Below are 21,092 nucleotides of genomic sequence, written 5' to 3'. Positions count from 1 at the left end.
GGTACACCGGAACCAAAATCCTGTGTACAGAATTGTCATTATACAATATATTATACAATATTATAAAATATACATACATGTTTCCCACCACGACCCACCCAGCAGATACTTAAGTAATTAAGTAGCTCTGCATAAACCTCCAACTGCATGATGTACGACCTCCTCACAACTGCAGTCCATTAAAGACAGCAGGGGATTAAACCATGAAGCAGAGCTTAATCCTGCAGCTGTGTCCACCTGTGTTTAAAGAATAATGTGGGATGTGTGACAGCACACACAGGGAGCCTGTCCCTTCCCAAGAATCACTGCAGGGGGGTGGGCATCCCCTCATACTCCACCATAGGCTAATGTGCACAAAACAGATCTTTGCGTGAGTGTGTGTGTGTGTGCGAGCGCGTATGTTTGCGCACGCATGTGGGTCTGTAAGTGAAAGTAGGTGCACACACAAACACACACACACACACAGATACACAGACAAAATACACAGTCTCCTCACCCTTACTCCACACCAGCCCCACACTGCCTCCAGAATACCAGCAAAACTCCAGCTGCTCTGCCCTTTAAAAAGAGAGAGCCAATCCCTGATTGCACGAGGAACCTTCACCCAATGAGAACACTGGAACCCCTTACCACGCTTCCTTCCTAGCGCATAATCACCCCTGCAAGCCTGACTCAGGCTGCTCCTCCACAAGTTCATGAGCTCACAGGCTGGGGAGAGGCTCTTAGACTGAGCAGACAATCACAGCCACACCTCACAAAACACAGTGTGGCCATCATATGCAAGGCACTGAACTGTAGTTTGCCACCTTCCACTGCTGGCTTTTTACAGAGGAATGCAAGCGGTGCTTTGACTGATCCTGGGCCATAGAGTGTCTTTTACACTGACTTAACATCATACATGTTTAACATCAGTATACACATGTAGATATCTGTTATTTGTTTATATTCCATTTCTGTTCTTAAGATGATGCTTTTATCCAGAGCCACTTACGCAGTGCATCTAATGAAGTGGCATGAGAAGTTGCACAAACAGGGCAGCACTAACCACACATGAATATGCATCGGCACTAAACACAGTGCCAAAATCACAAATGTGTGCCAAGATCAACATGGAAGTGCAATACAATATGCAGAGCCTAAGGATGACACCATTCCAAATACAATGCTGACACATGCCCTGAGTTAACCTCTATATATCTAATTACATAAAACTCTCAGGTATGCTTCCATGTACATAATAACACAAAAGAGAGACCTGGTTTGGTACACAGAAGCTGAATGGTGACTTCTGGTATGCTTCCCCTTGTTGCTGGTGGTACTCTGGGGCCCCAGAGGGCAGTAGAGATTCCAAAACTCACATCCAGGCATGATTTAAAGGACAGGGAGGCTGTGGGAGTCCTGGCTCTCCCTGTTAATCCTATCGATCATGCAGACAGCTGGTGTTATTTATGAGAGCTGCAATGGAGTCCTGCTGTCAGCACCGCTGTGTGGCTCTGGTGCAGGAGTCACAGTGAGGCGATGGTCTCACGCACACACAAGCTCCAGACCCACAGATCACAGCACTGTGTCACAGACACATCACACTGACACACAGGGCTCTCACACTGCCAGGCCTCAATCACATCCTATAACTGTCTTTCTTAATGCCCCTCTCTGTACCCTGCCCTCCCACACTTATATCCTCTCTCTCTCTCTCTCTCTCTCACACACACACACACACACACACACACACACACACACACACACACATACACACACACTCCCTCTCTCTCACACACTTGCACACACACAGGAATACTCTCCCACTCTCTTTTTCGCACATGCACACACACACTTGTCTATGTGTGTGTAACTCTTCCGAGCACTGCTCACATGTCTGTATGAGTAGTGCTGGCTGGCATAGCAACAGGCTCTAATGGATGGAATACCCAGGCCTTCTTATGTCTTTGGTGGGTCCTGCTTTTCTCATGTAGTTTATGCACCTGCAGCAACAGCACACAGTCTTCAGAACTGCACTGTGCCAGCAGGTCACATCCTGTCACTGGTCTGAGCATGCAGACGGGTTCTCTGTGTCTGCTACAGTCCCCATTGTGCCAGTGTGCAGAAGCCTGGGCGTGGCACCGCTAATGACACCACATGGCACTTTCCATTAAACGTGCCATGGACACCTTAATCATAGCACTGTACAGAGAGGCCCTAGCATTGCATGGTAAAAAATACAGTAAAGCTTTGCATTGTTGGCTATTAATTTCCTAACATGGTTCCATTTGATGAGTGCACTATGCCTGCGCTACTGTTTAAACTCTTTTGCTTCCTGTCTATTTAAATTTGAGTGTTATTTCCTCCATGCACCTTGTCTTCTATATGTAATCCCTCACCTCATGTTAGATGCTGTTTTTATTAATCATTCAGATCTGTACTGTATGATATCCGGGCCACCATGTCCAGTACAGAGCCACAGAGATGATCTTCTTTTAGCACAGACTCAGACAGGCTGAAACGGTGGCCGTTTATGCACTGAAAACTGAAATGGGGAAATGGGGGACTGAAATGCACAGATACTCAGGTACCTTTGAAATCATCCATTATAAATGTGTAATCTGCCAGATGGCTCGCAGTCTGACAGAAATAATGATGCTGAAGTGGCCCTGCCTATTTACTGTGCTCTCATCAGAGAGATAAAGCTGGCCACACTTTATTCAAGACACCAGTGCATCTACATTAGGCCGTGGGGTGTGTTGGGGGGTCGAAGCATAAACACAGGTGACTCACGGCTCTGTTTGCTTAGCAATTAACTCCTAATTAGTTCATACTTTCGCAGGTGTCACATGATGGGCACAGTGGACGGGGGAGCTTAGCCTCCAGGAATGCTTAAACTGCCATCCTCACCCTTACCCACAGAAGAGTGGAGCGGAGATGGTGAAAGCGAGGCAATGCTGGCAGAGTTCAAAGGTCACTTGTCTGTATGCCTGTATGCTAATGATATGCTAATAGGAAAGGCTCTGAGTGCTTCCTGTCCCCTAAAAACTAACCCTAACCCAACTGGTCAGAGACCAGCTTGGCACACTGTTTTTTCAGGACACTTCAGTAACCCAACAGTCAAATGAATCTGTGGTTAGTAACATGAGCAAGGAATTGAGGCCAATTACACACACACACACGGAATCCACACACTGCAGGTGAGATGAACACCACTCCCTGTGATGCACAACAGTGCCCTCCACCACACCAGCCAGTAAAGGCGTGACAGTGAGACTGGGTCTTAAAGGTCCTTCAAGCTCCCTGCTGCCTACTGAGCAAGGAGTCTGCACTGCACAGGACGGCGCCACTGCAGCCTTCAGGTATGTCACTGTTCTGATCCACTTGTAATGGAAGCCAGTCTTTGGGGTGCAAATAGCCCAAAAGTATCTCTGTCCCCACAGCCATTGGCTCCTCTGTCTCCTCTGGAACATGAGCTGTAAGACACGTGGCTCTGTGCAGACATGGTATCACAGTTTAATGCGCTGCCAAGCTGCTATGCCACAACAGAGCCAATGCACTTTTAGCCTTGCTCCAGAGATCCACAGAGACAGAGCAGTCATCCGGCAGGATCCGGCATCAGAGCTAAGCCAAGCCGAGCTGACCTGAGCTGAGCCACAGACCACCAGGGGAGGAATGCAGAAACAGACTGAAGCCAGCAGCCTGACAGAGTGCAGTTAGGCAGGAAGCAGGGCTGATGTATACATTCGCTGCCAGGAGCTTGTCTGGACGGACTGCGCTCATTACCGCATTACACATTACCGCATTCAAATGAGGCATCCAAATTAAAAAAGCAAATCACTGAAATCCCCTGACAATTCAGACCATTTTTCAAGATGTAAAATATTTAAATGGTAATTGCACTCCCCCCACCCCCTCCCTATCACCTCTGTTTTCACCCATTTCACCCATGCTTACATTTGGAATGGTGCCTTAATGATTCATGAACATGCAATTTTCAAATCAATCTTCCTGTGGGTGACAGAACATAATGCCTGCTCTACTCACAACTTTGGAAATGTCAGGATATGATCTTTTTAATAAAGAAAAACTTCTGAGAATAATGACAGCTTAATATTATGCTCACTGTCAAAACTTGTTGACATTATACAGGGATTCAAGATGAGTGTTTTGAACACTGTACTGAGATCAGTTATGGAAAACATGGAAGACACCCCTCCATCTGCCCTGCTGCTTCAACAAGATAAAGCAGAGAGTGTCAACTGTCCAATGAGTGAAGTCGTATGTGCTCAACACACACACACACACACACACACACAGATACAAACATGCACAAAGACACGCAGAAACAAACACACACACACGTACGCAACTCTCTCAGATCCTCAGAGGACCAGTCATACTTGCTATTGCCCAGTGATCCTCTGACTAATGTGCCAAGGTCAGAGAGCTAAGATGGCAGTGCAACGTGTACCAGTAAGGGGGGGGGGGGGGGGGGGTGCAAGGTGTAGAACTGGAGAGGAAAGCCGACACAAAAAAGAAGTCTGGGACTGGACAACATGAGTAAAAGAGCTAAAAAGACAATTCCTGTTCATAGGGCAATAGAGACACTATAAATGCCCCATGTGCTGTATAAACCCTGTAAATACCCTAAAAACATCCTATAAATACCGTGTATAGTACAAACCCTGTATATACCCTATCAATACACTGTAAATACCCTGTACTATATAAACACTGTATATACCCTATCAACATCTGTTAAATACACTGTACTGGATGAACATTGTATATACCCTTTAAACACCCTGTAAATACTCTGCACTGTATAAATGATTTGTATACTCTATAAAAACCCTGTAAATACCTTGTAGTGCATAAACACTGTATATACCCCATACACATTCTGTAAATCCCCTGTACTGGCTAAACACTGTATATACCCTATAAACATCGTGTAAATACTCTGTACAATATAAACTCACACAAACACACAAACTGCACACACCCTATAAACACCACCTAACACATCCTGCACTGTATGAATCCTTCATATATTATAAACCCAGTACTGCACAAAACATTTGATTACCTCGTAAATACCCTGCACAAACCCTGTGATATATAAATCCTTTGCACATCATTTAAACATGATGTAGTTTATACATGTAGCACATAAACCTTTAATTCACCCTCTATCTACACAGTATAAACCCTTCGCACACCCAAAGTACACCCTATAAATGCTGTGCTATATAAAACCTTTATATATCCTGTTGATAATGTGTAGTGTATAAATCATGTATGCATGATACAAGCACCCTGTATTATGTAATAAAACATATAGAATCCATATAAATTCTTTATATGCATGCTATAAAAACCCTGTATATACTGTCCAAATGTTTTGAACACCTTTAAACATAGCCCATTTAAACACTATATAACCCTTACAAATCACCTGTTTACCTGCTGTTGGTCAGTTAGACCTTGTATACTCTTCAACTCTTCTGCTCTGTATCATAGGTCTTACACTTCACAAATAGTTTAAACACGAGACCCCAGTTCTGTCCTATACAGCTAGCTCTCTCCTGTACAACTAGCTCACCTTGCACTGGTCCTCACAAAACCCCTTTTCAAATGCAACCTAACATTCATCAGTCTCCTAAACTTGTCATAAGAGGAGGCTAAGCTACCATTAAAAAAAATTTGCTTAGTCAACACTCATCTTCTTTTACATTATCCTTTTATATAACTATTTCCTGAGTCAGTTCAAGCAAAGGAACTTCCCCCTTTGGGAAACAAATTGGAAACTTCTGGGTTATGAACCGGTCTCCTTAACCACTGCTGTTGCTTCCCAAACATCGCCGACCACCATGTCTCTCTTCAGCTTCCCTCTAAGTCCAGGAAGAGACTGACTGGTCAGACACTAGACAAGAGACATGAGATGGTCAATGCTCCTGGCCAGTACCACAGTGTACCAGACCATCTATAACAGGGTGCTTCACCTCCTTTTCCTCCAGGACAGATTAAAAAGAAACACTGCAGGAAGGCCAAACATCTCCCACTTCATTTTTACAAAGCAATGTATGAATAAGTGTATAAATAAGCCATTGCCTTCTATTTGTTTATGGTAAATGTAGTAAACTAATTTAGAAATGTTAAGCACTTATTAAACAAATAAAACATTACTGAAAAAAATATATTTCAGACTGGCAATTAACAGTTAAGACTCCAAAGAAACATTATGAGCAGTGCATATTAAAAAAAGAATAACAGGTGATTATATTTATTCATTGTGCCAGTGTCATTGGCCTTTGTCACACCCGCTCCCAGTCAGCCAGCTCAGCCACGCCCGGTTGAGCAGGGCTCATGATTCAGTTCCTGGCTACTTAAGGACTCAGGCTGTGTTGCCTCATTGTGACGTATTGTTCGTGAGACTCTACCTGCACTCTGCTATACTATGTTTGACTGACGTTATTTTGACCCTTGCCTGTTCTCTGGACCTTGTGTTTGTTGGATCTGTTTGTACTGCTGCTTCTCTGTTACCGACCTGTTTGCGTCCCTGACTATGATTTCTGTCTTTGTGGATTAAAAGAAAGAAAAGATTTTGACTGCACTTGGATCCCAGTCTGTTTCATTATAGTCTTATGATAATTATATTATAATTAGATTTTTTTATACGTGCAAATTTTTGATGGACATGAAGTATTTCACTGTAATCAAGAGCCATAATAATTCCAAAGTAGTTTTTGTAAATTGCTTGTAAATATTTTTCTACCGTAAATGGAGCTACATGTGGCTGACCACAGCTTCAGGTGTTCTCTCACATTAATGCGTCATTTGATGTGAGAGGCCACCAAACGTATCTCTGAACACAAACATTCTATTAAATTAGCTGAAGTGCCCTGTAACAGCCATCCTGAAACGGCAGGTAATCCCTCTGTAATGCTGTTATCAGTGGGGACACACACTGTCGGTGCAGTACAAGCTACGATTGGCCCCCCCGGCTGGCGCAGAGGAGACGGATTTGGCGCAGCCCTGGCCACAGGAGCACAGACATGCAGAGATTCCTCTCTCAGATGGAGTCGTGACAGCAGAGCCTGCGCCCCTCCCCCCAGTCAAACTCCTGCCCCCACAACCCCTCTCCCACAGCAGCGCATTTCTGCATGCCTCATGCCTCTCTCTCTTGCTCTCCAGCACATGATTCCTGAACTGCATATGAACTGTGTGTGTGCAAAAAGACAGCAAGACACAATAATGCACAAACATGCTGGCAGAGGTGCATGCACAGTCATGCGCATACATATACAGACACAAAAATAAACACAAATTCACATATAAATATATACACACAGGCACACTAATGCACAAACACGCATATAATACAAACAAACCCGCAAATATACACATACCTTTTATAAATTTAAAATCCTCTATTAGATCACCCCTAAGTCTCCTCTTGCTAAGTCTAAATAGGTTAAGTAACTTGAGTCTTTCCTCATTACTTTTAAATTTCATGCCAGGAACTAATTTAGTTGCCCTTCTTTGAATCTGAAGATTGAAGATTTGAAGAGCCTCAATATCTTTTTTATAGTGCGGTCCCAGAACTGCACACAATATTCCAAGTGAGGTCTGACTAAAGCATTGCATAATTTCAATATAACCTCTTTAGATTTATAATCAATACTTTTGGCTATATATCCCAACATCCTGTTTGCCTTTTTTACTGCTACAGCACACTGCCTAGATCCTGTTAAGCTTGGGTTAAATAGCAGCCCTCCCATGGACCAAAAAAAAAAAAAACACAAAATAGCTAAAGTTCCACACAACAGCAAACATCTTCCAACTCAGTCACTGATAGGCTCCTGGCCGGCACCATCACATCCCCTGCATTTTCAATGCCCAAAAAATAGGGGTGCATGTCAGAAGGCCTGGCCTGACAAATACAGGTGTTCAACGTTTACACAGGAAATGCCTCTAATCTCTCTCTCTCTCTCTCTCTCTCTCTCTCTCTGGACTCAGGGAAAACTCGGAAGCAGAGATGACTAAGAATGTGTTAATTATGCAGCCCCAAACACCAGCCAAAATAAAACATGCCTGGAACTAATGAAGCAAAAGCATTAATTCAAATTCATTGACAAATGTTCCACAATTAAAAAGGACCGCCCATGGGGAAGGGGGGGTGGGCTCAGATGGAAGGTCACTGATCTGACATCTTCACCACTCATCGCCACATGACTTTTAACCTATCCGCAAGCTTGCCGAGGGTCTTGCTCCAGTGGAGCTGTGGGAAACAGCACAGTTCCGGTCATTCTTCCAGCTGTAACACTGCAGGTTATAATTCATGACCTACTCTCCTGCCACAAAGCGCAGTGCAGAGGTTCCCTGACAACCTGGGAGAGGACTGTTAATTTTCCACTTGCGGGCGCCATTTCTCGGAGCTGAAAAGAGAGGATCCGGTTTCATGGCCAACAGGAAGCTCGGCGCTCTTGGTGTGAGCAGACACACCATATTGGGTGAAAACAGACACATGAAAGCTGCAAGTACAACAAAACCACCACACTGGCAGTCAGATCCACGGAACAAGAACTGCCAGGTGGAAAAAAAACAGCTCTGCCGAGGGTGTACTAATCATAAAGTACCTACCTCTAAGACACACTGAGCCTGCCCCAATCACACAGCTTCTACAACAGTGAAGCTTAGGACATACCAATCAGGAGGCCTTCAAAATGTACCAATCAAAGAGCTTTGACCACAATGACACTGTGATGATATATCAATCAGAGGGCTTGAGAGTCCATTCTGTAGCATCTGTTCTTAATAGCGTGTGCTCTCCCTACAAGAATTCACTATTGCTGCCACTGAACAATGAGAACACTTCACTATTTTCACTGAACAAATCAAATGGACCCAATGCACGCTGTGGCCCTTTTACAAGAGATAAACAGTGCTATCCAGATCTTTACTTCAACTGGAGAGAACAGATCAGCACACTGAGCACTGTAGAGGTGGAATTCTGCCTGCAATCCAACAGCTGGAACAGCCTGAGGGAGATGATAAGTATTAGAGATATGATGAAGGTTACGGATTTGTAATGCATGAGAGATGAACATTATGGATCTGACAGGCATCTGAGATCTAATGAGCATTATTGATGTTTAAATCATCAGAGATGTGATAAACATTATTTATGTGATAAGCATTAGGGGTGTGATGAGCATTAGAGATGTGATGAATTTCATGGATGTGAGGAGCATTAGGGATGTGATGAATTTCATGGATGTGAGGAGCATTAGGGATGTGATGAATGTTATGGATGTGAGAAGCCTTTGGGATGTGATGAATGTTAAGGATGTGATGAGCCTTAGGGAAGTGATGAATGTTATGGATGTGATGAAGGTCAGCCCAGCATATTCCAGTGACAGGTGATGAGAGAGATAATGCAGTGATAAATGTGGGCCTGGAAAGGTTGTGCTGCACAGCTCCTCAGTATTGAGCTGATCATGTAATTACAGCTGATCTCAACCACAGGCTGACAGTTTAATTTAAAACAGCACCTTTCAGGCACAGTGATCTTGGAGCTCTTAAAAACAGACATTATGTTCTTTTAAGTGATGGAGTCTCACCCCTGAGCAGTGGAAGCGGTCAGATGTGCCTAAGTGACAGTCCTGACCGAAGGAAGACATCTCTTGGAGAGAGGTTAGCAGCTCAGGAAGTCAGCAGTACCCAAAGGACAGCAAAAGCCTCAATAAGGCCCATCCAACCACTGACTCACTCATTCACTTACCCACCCATACACCCACTCACTCACTTATACCAACTCACCCAACCAATCACTTACCCACTCATCCACCCACACACTCACTCAGTCACTCACACTACATCATCCACACATTCATCCACTCACTCACTCACTCTCCCATTCACTCAAACACTTTTTCACCCTCTCACTAATTCACTCAATCAGTCTCACATGTCCATCCATACCCCCTCTCTGCAGTTCTGCTCATTAGCTTAGCAGGCAGCTCTTACTAAAGCTAACCTCGCAGGTTAACAGTGAGTCTCAAATCAGCTTCAGATGAGCCACAATCTGCATTGTTTGGGAAGTCATTCAGCTCAGATCAGCATGGCAGGCTTCATGCTGCAGAACAACCCTGATGGTCAGTGATTAACTCACTGATCTGGAGCCTGGCCTGATGTTACATGGCCGTGGCCAGGACCTCTCCCTCTCAGACTTGCTGGGGCATGCATTGATCAGGACATGAGGCATGGGGGCCAGCACATTGTTGCCTGAACAGAAAAACCTGCACTCTCACAGGCAGTCCTGCAGTGGTCCCGTGTCACTCATCTGCCAAAAGCAGCCGGGACTTCGGGGAAATGGGATGTTTGTGCACAGAAGGCTTTCTGACAAAGTGGTTTCCAATAATGGAGCTCTGCAGTGATCATAACCTCGTCAACCACAGCAAGACAGAGGCATACACAGTAGCAAAATTCCAGAGCTGAGCCAGCTCAAGTGTGAGTGTGTGTGTATGGATGAGTGTGTGTGTGTGTAAGTGTTTATGTGTGTGTGTATGGGTGAGTGTGTGGGAGTGTGTGTTTGATTGTATGTGGCTGTGTGTGAGTGTTTGTGTTTATGTGTGTTTATGGGAGAGTGTGTGTGCGCGTGTTTGTGCTTATGTGTGTGTATGGGTGAGTGTGTGGCTGTGTGTGAGTGTTTGTGTGTGTGTGTATAGGTGAGTGTGTGGGAGTGTGTGTCTGATTGTATGTGGCTGTGTGTGAGTGTTTGTGTTTATGTGTTTATGGGTGAGTGTGTGTGTGTGGGTGTTTGTGTTTATGTGTGTGTATGGATGAGTGTGTGTCTGATTGTATGTGGCTGTGTGTGAGTGTTTGTGTGTATGTGTGTGTATGGGTGAGTGTGTGTGTAAGTGTGAGAGATTTTGTGTTTACGTGTGTGTATGGGTGAGTGTGTGAGAGTGTGGTTATGTGTGTGTATGGGTGAGTGTGTGTGTGTGTGTGTGTGTGAGTGTGTGTATGGGTGAGTGTGTGTCTGATTGTATCTGACTATGTGTGAGTGTTTGTGTTTATGTGTGTGCATGGGTGAGTGTGTGTGTGTGTGTGTGTGTGTGTGTGTGTGTGTGTGTGTGTGAGTGATTTTGTTTATGTGGGTGTATGGAGGAGTGTGGGTGTGATTGTATGTGGCTGTGTGTGTTTGTGTTTATGGGTGTATCGGTGAGTGTGTGTGTGTGAGTGTTTAAGTGTGTGCATGGGTCAGTGTGTGTGTGTGTGAGTGTCTCTGTTTGTGTGTGTGTGATTGTATTTGACTGTGTATGTATGGGTGAGTGTGTATGATTGTATGTGGCTGAGTGTGAGTGTTTGTGCTTGTGTGTGTGTATGGGTGAGTGTGTATGATTGTATGTGGCTGAGTGTGAGTGTTTGTGTTTATGTGGGTGTATGGGTGACTTTGTGTGTGTGTGAGTATTTTGTGTTCATGTGTGTGTGGAGGTGAGTATGTGTGTGATTGTATGTGGTTGTGTGTGAGTGTTTGTGTTTATGTGTGTGTATGGGTGAGTGTGTGTCATTGTATGTGGCTGTGTGTGAGGGTTTGTGTTTATGTGTGTGTGAGTGTTTGTGTTTATGTGTGTGTGGGTGTGTGTGTGTGTGTGTGTGTTTTTATGTGTGTGTATGTGTGTGAGTGTGTCTGTCCATGTGTGTGTGTGTGGGTGAGTGTGTGTGATTGCATTTGGTTGTGTGTGAGTGGTTGTGTTTATGTGTGTGTTGGTGAGTGGTTGTGTGTGTGAGTGTTTTTATGTGTGTGTATGGGTGAGTGTGTGTGTGTGTGAGTGTGTACGTTTATGTGTGGGTAAGGGTGAGTGTGTGTGCATGTGTGTGAGGGTTTTTTGTTTATGCGTTTGTATGGGTGAGTGTGGCCTTGTGTGAGTGTTTGTGGTTATGTGTGTGTATGGGTGAGTGTGTGTGAGTGAGTGGTTATGTTTATGTGTGTGTATGGGTGAGAGTGTGTGTGATTGTATTTGACTGTGTGAGTATTTGTGTTTATGTGTGTGTATGGGTGAGAGTGTGTGTGATTGTATTTGACTGTGTGAGTGGTTGTGTTTATGTGGGTGTATGGGTGAGTGTGTGTGTGTATGTGTGTGTGTGTGTGTGTGTGTGTGTGTGTTTATGTGTGTGTATAGGTGTATGTGTGTGTGTGCGTGTGTGTGCGTGTGTGTGTGTCTGTTCATGTGTATGTGTATAGGTGAGTGTGTGTGTGATTGTATTTGACTGTGTGTGAGTGTTTGTGTTTTTGTGTGTGCATAGGTGAGTGTGAGTGATTGTATTTGGCTGTGTGTGAGTGGTTGTGTGTATGTGGATGAGTGTGAGTGAGTGAGTGTTTTTATGTGTGTGTATGGGTCAGTGTGTTTGTATGTGAGTGTTTGTGTGCATGAGTGTGTATAGGTGAGTGTGTGTGATTGTATTTGGCTGTGTGTGAGTTTGTGTTCATGTGTCTGTATGGTTGAGTGTGTGTGATTGTATGTGGCTGTGTGTGAGGTTTTGTTTACGTGTGTGTATGGGTGAGTGTGTGTGTGTGTGAGTAGTTGTGTTTATGTGTGTATGGGTGAGAGTGTGTGTGTGTGAGTGTTTGTTTGTATGTGTCTGTATGGTTGAGTGTGTGTGATTGTATGTGGCTGTGTGTGAGGTTTTGTTTACGTGTGTGTATGGGTGAGTGTGTGTGTGTGTGTGAGTGTTTGTGTGTATGTGTGTGTATGGGTGAGTGTGTGTGTGATTGTATGTGGCTGTGTGAGTGGTTGTGTTTTTGTGTGTTTATGGGTGAGAGTGTGTGCTTATGTGTGTGTGTGTGTGTGTATGGGTGAGTGTATGTGTGATTGTATCTGGCTGTGTGTGAGTGCTGGTGTTTATGTGTGTATTTGGGTGAGTGTGGCTGTGTGTGTGTTTGTATTTATGTGTGTGTGGGTGAGTGTGTATGTGACTGTGTGTGGCTGTGTGTGAATGTTTGTGTTCATGTGTGTGTATGGGTGATTTTGTGTGTGAGAGTGTTTGTGTTTATGTGTGTGTATGAGTGAGTGTGTGTATGGGTGAGTGTGTGTGTGTTTATGTGTGTGTATGGGTGAGTGTGTGTGTGTGTGTGAGTGTGTTTATGTGTTTGTATGGGTGAGTGTGTGTGTGTGAGTGTGTGTGTTTGTGTTCCTGTCTTTGTATGGTTGAGTGTGTGTGTGTGTGTGTGTGAGTGTTTGTGTTTGTATATGGCTGTGTGTGAGTGTTTGTGTTCATGTGTTTGTATGGGTGAGTATGTGTGTCAGTGTTTGTGTTTGTATGTTGCTGTGTGTAAGTGTTTGTGTTTGTGTGTGTGTATGGGTGATTGTGTCTGTATGTACTTACTGCACAGGGCAATGACGTGGCTGCTGTCCTCATGTACGAACTTCTTGGTAACAGCCTCCTCCATGATCTGTTTCACCTGCAGGGACAGGGCAGGTCACATCATACAGCCATTTTGCTGTACAATCATGTCATTCTTACTATCCACTAATCATTGTTCTCTATTTGTTTCCTGTCCCTGCTCCGGGCTCCTGCCTGGAGCTGTAGTCCAAGCATCACACCCCGATCTCCAGTCCTGCTACTTCGCTGCCCTGCCTATCAAGCCAACTGCGTGCCAAGAACCGGACATTCTCTAGGATACATTTTATAATTACTGTTATTTACTACTGTCAATCAAAACTCAAATGTCTTAAAGTACTTTGTACAATTTCAAGTATTCTATATAATTCTATCTGCCCAGTGCCGGCCTGAAACAGATGGGCTCCCCCTCTGAGCCGGGTTCTGCTCAAGGATTCTTCCTGTAAATTAGGGAGTTTTTCCTTGCCACTGTTGCCTTAGGCTTGATCTCAGGGGGTCTCAGGCCTGGGAAAAATGTAAAGCCACATTGTGACAACTTGTGCTGTAAAAAGCGCTATACAAATAAAATTGACCTGAATTCAATTGAATTCACATGCAGGACAGCAAATGCCAAAACACTATGTCACATGATTGCCAAACACTATGCAGAATAACAATGCAGATAATCTCTCATCAAAAATGCCTCTGGTACACAGAAACACTGCATCAGCTGACAAGTTTTTTTGGTAGTACCAGGAAGTATGTGTGTCTCTCCTCCATGCACTCAACGGTTTAATTAATTGCATGCAGTCTTTCTAATTAATCATGGACATTCCAAGCACCCTTGTCTTATTCTGTAATTGAGAAACAGGAGCGGAATAATTGCAGTGTTTTTGACCTGCATTTGTTCCCCTGTCAGACTATCTGAGATTGGAGCTGGAGGATCTGCTATTCCCCTTGTCAGTTCTGCCATGAAACCACTGCTATCAGCGCTAAGGCAGGGAGAGCTCACAGAAGAGCAGGAGGGAGACAGCCAGAGAGAGAGAGAGGGAAAACCAGACAGTGAACAACAGACAAACAGAGATAGAGAAACAGAAAGAGCAAGAGAGAAAGAAAGAAAGACAGTGAGAGAGAGATGGTCCACATCTCTAGTCATTACTCTAAGGACTGTAATCATTCAAGGCAGAACTCAAAACCCGACCCACCTGTCCGGTGTCCTGTAACACTGCCAGGCTCAGCCTGAGTGAATCCCAGCCAGTATCCATACCTCAATACCTGCTGTGGTTATTACTCACGCCTGGCTGAAGTCAGTCTTCATTTGTCCTTCTGCTCTACAGTTCATCATAGTAGCCCAGTCAGAGGGTCATGCCCGGTATAAATGTAGAATTTTGATTGAGTTGCACAGCAATCGTTCAGGGAAATCCAATAGGGGGGCTGGTAACAAACACAATCCCTCCAACATTGGTTCTGACTGATTTCCTCATTTTCTTAACCATATTGCACTTCAATCAATTCTGGATACGCCACACTTGCCACATACGAATACTCTGATAACAGAAACACAACTGAGGCACCGGCACCAGGAGCACAGATGGCACTGCACCTCTTACTGTGACTAGAATGTGTCTGATTGGCTGTGATTTGTGCAGCTCTGAATAGAATCGGCAAAGGTCTGACTGAGTGAAATTAGCACAACTCTGAGCAGGATTAGCACAGGTATGAATATGGATTAGCACAGGTCTGACTGGGTGTGATTAGCACAGCTATTGCTGCAAGTAACACAGCTCTGAGTGACTGGGGTTAGCACAGATCTGGCTGCAATTAGCACATCTTTTACCTACTGGGATTAGTACAGATGCGACTGGCTGCGATTAGCGCAACTATAATTGGCTGTGATTTACACAACTCTGACGGGCTATGATTAGCACAGCTCTAATTGGCCGTGATTGGCACAGCTCTAATAGGCCATGATTGGCACAGATGTAATTGGCTGTGATTAGCACAGCTGTAATTGCCTGTGATTAGCAGGGCTCCACTCCACAGCTGCCTGTTTTCTCAGCAATGTGCTGAGCCGAGCCTGATGTCCAGCATGTCACCTCTCAGGGATTTTCCGTGATAATCAAGGATATTTTTATGCTTTAGGCAAACAAAGGCCAGTAGTGACATCCCTGTCAAGCAAGCAAGGACTCACCTGAGGAAAACAGAGCAGGCCTGTGGCGCTTATTCACTCACTCATTCACTCATCCCCTGACTGACTCACCCACTGAATCACTCACTAACTCATCAATTCATTCATTCACCCCTCCACCCACTCACTCATTCAAATACTCCCGCAACAAACATGCACATGCATTCATTGATTCACCCACATACACAAGACACATAGTAACTATTTTATACATACACACATGTGAACACACTCATACTCTCTCAAACAAATACACACAAGTATGTGTACACACACACACACTCAGACACACATATATGCTCTTACTACATCACTCAAACACACAAGAAAAAGAGGGAGGTGAGAGCAGTCAAATTTGTGAGTGAGCACAGTGTGTGTGTATGTGTGTGTGTATGTGTGTGTGGATGCGAATGTGTGTGTTAAGGAAGATGAACATATGAGACTTACCTTAAAGAGATATCTATCCTTGCATTTATATGACTTGCAAGTAAAGACATCTATCACTATATATATTTAATGTTTAAATATATATACATTAACATTAATATATATATTAATGTAAATGTAAATGTTTATTTGAGTGACAGGACACAGTGCAGTGTCTGTATATGTATGTTTGCGCTATCTATTGATCTGTGACAGGACACAGTGACTGTGTACATGGACCACATGGTGAGGCCTCTTTCCATTGCCCCCCTCACAAAGCCACCCTTGAGCCCCATGGATGTAGCCTTAGCCTCTCTGTCCAAGCTGGATTTCACAGGAGCCTTAAGGAGTTAACATGCACTCCCATTTCCACGCTTAATGGACTGCAGGAACAAAGGAATTAATGAAGTAATAATTCATGGCTTGTTAGAGCAGGGAGATAAGGGGGTTATCTCCCCAGTGCGCTTCTGCTTGGGAGAGAGCCACTGTTAACCATCCTTGCTTCTCCTGCAAGACAAAACGGCACAAGGAGCATGCAACCACATAACAAGCAGACAAACAGTGCATAGCCAGTGCACTTCTACGTAGCCAGTACACGACCGCAGAAGGACCACACAGCATGAGTAAAACAAGGACACTCACACACACAGTACAACCATACAACAGGTGGTGCCTCCAAGGCAATAAGAGAAAGAGCACTAATCAGGGGCTAAGGTTGCAGGCACTGTTATTAATTTTGGGAGCCACTCAGTGAGTGAGTCAGTGAATGAAACAGTGGAGGAGGCGTGAGTGAGTGAATCAGTGAGTAAGTGAGAAACACTACCCCTTTTGAGGTGGCTTAATCACAGTTATAATCACACAAAAGCACATAAAGCATTGCAGAGGATACAATAAATAAACAGGTATAAGGTGTTCATTTAAGAGTGCTAATTCCGAGTACAGACAAAATCACTTTAGCCTAAATGCTTATTGCACACCACTCATTTTAAAAATGACTCAGATCATACTGATCTGCACTGAATTCAAGGACTTGGTGTAGCCAGCCTGTACCTAACGCTAAGCCAGAACACCACTCCTCAACAGGATCCTTATGACCCTCTTCCATCAGAGAGTTCCAACACAAGAAGGACAGTGAAAAGAGTTGGAAAGCAGAGGATCATGGGAGGACTGGCTGATTGATCATGGGTTCTGCAGAGTGGCTGTCTGTGTAGCCTGAAGAGGCAGGGTGACAGCACACGGCAACAAAGAGAGGCTGCTTTTGGAAATGTCACTGACAATACCACACACACTCACACATTACACAGACAGACAGACAGACACACGCAACATCCCACCTCCCCACCAAACCACCCCCCACCACACCAAGTGACATCTCTCTCATACCAAAGCCCTGCCCCTCTGAGCTGGCACAGGATGGCATCTGCTGGGTGGTTCCCAACAACTCATGACAGTGGTGGAGACGGGGTTAAAAGGCCTGTGCTTGACCAAGAGAGAGGACCAGCCGTTAAAACTGCTACCATCTCCGAAACACCCCACTAGAGTCGGAGTCCCTGAACGCCTGGGCACTGAATGGAGCCACACTGGAAACAGCTTTGTATGGAAACAAATGGAGTGGGCAAGACAACAGCTAGGAGTGTAGCACATTAAATACACTCTAAGCACCAGGTACATAGGGAGACAGATAGCAGGAAACTGAGGAGGACAAGGAGATGAAATGACAAAAATCACGGAAATAGCTGGAGATAAAAATCTGACACCAACATCAAATCTTCAAGTGGATTGAATCCTATGTGAATCTCAGTGTTTTTATGTGAAATGGAGGAAACGTTAAAAACGCACACCCCCTTTTTCAGTGAAAGGTTAGAATGGATGAGAATTAGGCTCCTGTTTGCCTCAGCCTTGCCTAGCTCCCTGCAGCAGTATTAATCCTGAATTGATGCAATTTAACTTCTTAGGTAGCTGCTGATGCTTTCAGTTGCCAAGCAACCTGGTAGGGGTTGACTGTAGCTTAAAGAGACACAAACCTGAAACTTCACAGGCAGAACAGAGCAGAGGATGCAGCCCCACCACTGCCCAGCCCTCTGCTGAATACAGCCGTATCCTTTGAGTTTCACTGGCAAAGGTGTCTCTGTCCTCATGTGGCATATGATCTGATTTTATGTGATACGATTCTGAATCAACCCAAAATGCCATCCCATTCTGAATAAACCCAAAATGCATCCCATTCTGAGTAAATCCTAAACTCAATACAATTCTGAGGCAACCCAAAATGCAATATGATTCTGAATCAACCCAACACAACATCCCATTCTCAGTCAAACCAAACTGTGATCCTGAGTCAGCCCAAAAAGTGATACATTTCTGAGTTAACCCAAACATACCACAGTCAAAATACTTGTAATTACCCATTCTATGTAAATAGTGATTCCATGTAAGGATACTGAGAGCATCTGTTCAGCAGATAAGACCACTCCCCTGACCCACAGATATTACTCAACTTTTGTGTCTCAAAAATGACCAACTAGTTCAAACGGGCTGTTTGTTTGTTGCGAGTAACCAACGTGATCTCCGAAGGGAAGGGAAATAATATGAGCTGAGCCACAGCCTGGATTTTACGCTCCAGTTAAACATACAGGTGGGACTGAAACATGGCACCCATGTTGCCTTGTCTGACTCTACCTGTGCAGGTAGAATATGGGTCTGGACCAAACCTCCTGGAGTGTCTGATATTTCAGGTCACATGGGTTACACTTCCTGCAAGATTCCACTTGAGGTGCAGAGCTCTAACTGTGTAGAGAGCCAAGGCAGGTCTGACGCAGGAAAGTCTTTAAAACTTTATCAACAGGGACTGCAGGACTTTAACTAACCACTTCTGCATGCACACACAGCTACGCAAATGCAGAGGCAGGCTGCAGTGTCCACACACCTAAGGAGGCTTTGCAGGAGTCAGCCCAATGGTTTCACTGCACAGGCTGAGACCCCACCTGTCCTGCTGTCATACATACTGCTGCCCACAGGTGCTGATAATGTGGTCTGCTCCTCAACCACAGAGCTTCAGGTGAACCATCTCTTTGTTGGAAAAAGGCTGGCAAGGGAGGGGGTTAGCAGTTGTAAGCGGGGACCATGCCATGCAATGCATTGAAAGTGAGTCTGCGGGGGGGTTCCAGATAGCAGGAGGGCAGACTACCAGGGCACAAATGAATGAAGCAAAGCCATCTCCATCTCCACTGGCAGTGCTTTAAATCAGCTTTTGATCCCTGACATCACTGGGCAACATGCAACAGTCACCGATCATGCTCTGGGACTGTGACATCATTAACACACAACTGTGTCACAGAACTGTTTGAACTGAGTGCACACATTTAATAAACACTTAATTAAACAAGACTAATCTCGTGATTCCACTCATTCATCTATCATTTGAGTCACCCGACACAGAGAGCCATGCTACTTTACGTGCTTAAAAGAATCATACCTCTTTCTGGTGTACCCTATAGAAAGCAGAAGTGTGTTGCTTTCTTCCAATATAGCGTGACACCACTATTTATACAATACTGTACTCAATTGTTTTGTGCTCAAAATTGAATAATTGTTAATCTGATTAAAAGCAATAATGACTGCTACACACCAACCCAAGCCTGCGAGAGCACCGAGAAAAATTATATATTTCTATAATTACTATATATATATATATATATATATATATATATATATATATCGCGCCAATTAAACCTCTATACGCTCCGAAACATCATTTCGGAAATGGCGATCATAAAATGTGTGTGTGTGTGTGTGTGTGTGTGTGTATGTTTTCCAACGCGCTTTCTGGTGCTGGATTTGGTTTGTTTAAACAGACAGCAGTAGTTTCGCTGGAAGGGCTGGCCAATTTTTTTTTCTCAGTTGCTCGGCGACAGGGAGAATCTTTTATCACCTGTTGTTCGACCTCCGAAATTATAAGAGGCATATATGCCTCCTAGGATTTCCTCTAGTGCAGCACAGAGCGCAAAACCAAGAATATGTTCCAAAAACGATCATGGATATATAGCGATTTCCTCTTTACCTCGCCTCTTACGAAGCTGTGGTCTCTCATCTGCTACCAGTTGTCTTTTGATTGTCATGACGTACGCAGAGCACTATTTCTATCCCATTCACAAATGTCGCCCGCATAAGATACTATATTAGAAAAAAAATCAATGGCGTATCCATATCCCATTCCACACCATCTGCACGCCATTTAATCAGAACAATGACGTTACGTGTCATGATTTCCATTTTCAGTATTTCAGCTCTGATAAACAATTATCTAATGGTTGCCCCCAAGACGGAGGTAAACTTGCGCAGCAACGTCAAAAACCAAGGATGACGAAATAACAGCCATGATAAATATATATAGAGATGCGATCTGAAATTAAGCAGCCACGTAGTCGTGTTGACACAAACACAACCACCTGATTACTTGTTACATTTGGCCAGCTGGCTGTGTGTATGTGCACTGAAAACCGTCACATTTTATTCTGTAGCTACACGGAAACTGTCAGATAAACTGCAAGGACCTGACAGTATGACCATACTTCCTTCAACATCGAGTTCAATTCGCAGACTCGTCAGGTAAACGATCCGAGGCGAAGGCACCTACCTCCCGTTTCACATTCCACAGCAATTTCTCTTTAAATTCTTCGTCCGTGGACGACCCCATGGCTCCCGCGTGCGTGCGACGACCGGAGCGTCTGCTGTAGCACTGATCAAGGGTGAACTCGAGCGATGGAGTTCCGCCCGTCAGACTCGTTGTATTACTGCTTTTCCTTCTTCCTGCTCACACAAATGTGCGTTCTGACAGCTGGACGTTGACGCAGCTGTGTGCCCAAGAAGCGTATAGAGGAGCCATCTTCAGATCCCTGGGAATGACGCCACTAGAGCCGGGCCCGCCTCCTCCCCATTGCCGATCAATGGGCTAAATCACTTCACGCGACTCACGCTCAAACGCAGCGCACAATAGACTCACTTATTTTTAGAACCTTTCTCCTTAAGAAAAATCCAATCGTGGAGTTTGGTCTCGCAAACTCGCCCATGCACCAAGAATGATACCAAGTCTCCTTTCGCCTTTGTT

The 21,092-nt window shown here is 44.5% G+C and overlaps 1 protein-coding gene across 3 annotated transcripts in view; it reads right to left on the bottom strand.

The window, feature by feature from the left end:
* The window catches only part of sgsm2 (small G protein signaling modulator 2), a 49,080-nt gene extending 27,988 nt beyond the window's left edge, over positions 1-21,092 (bottom strand). For 2 of the 3 annotated variants that reach the window (XM_036536329.1, XM_036536330.1), the window contains exons 1-2: positions 20,622-21,092; positions 13,378-13,453 (exon numbers count right to left, since the gene is read on the bottom strand). In XM_036536329.1, coding sequence (XP_036392222.1) covers positions 13,378-13,453; positions 20,622-20,681 — 136 coding nt within the window. In that variant the 5' untranslated portion in view covers positions 20,682-21,092. The remainder of the gene's footprint in view (positions 1-13,377; positions 13,454-20,621) is intronic. The other variant, XM_036536332.1, reaches the window with a different exon arrangement.

The sequence above is a fragment of the Megalops cyprinoides genome, chromosome 9 (assembly GCF_013368585.1).
Source record: "Megalops cyprinoides isolate fMegCyp1 chromosome 9, fMegCyp1.pri, whole genome shotgun sequence".
NCBI lineage: Eukaryota > Metazoa > Chordata > Actinopteri > Elopiformes > Megalopidae > Megalops > Megalops cyprinoides.
Note: the sequence above shows the minus strand (reverse complement) of the source record. Positions and strands in the feature narration are given on the sequence as shown.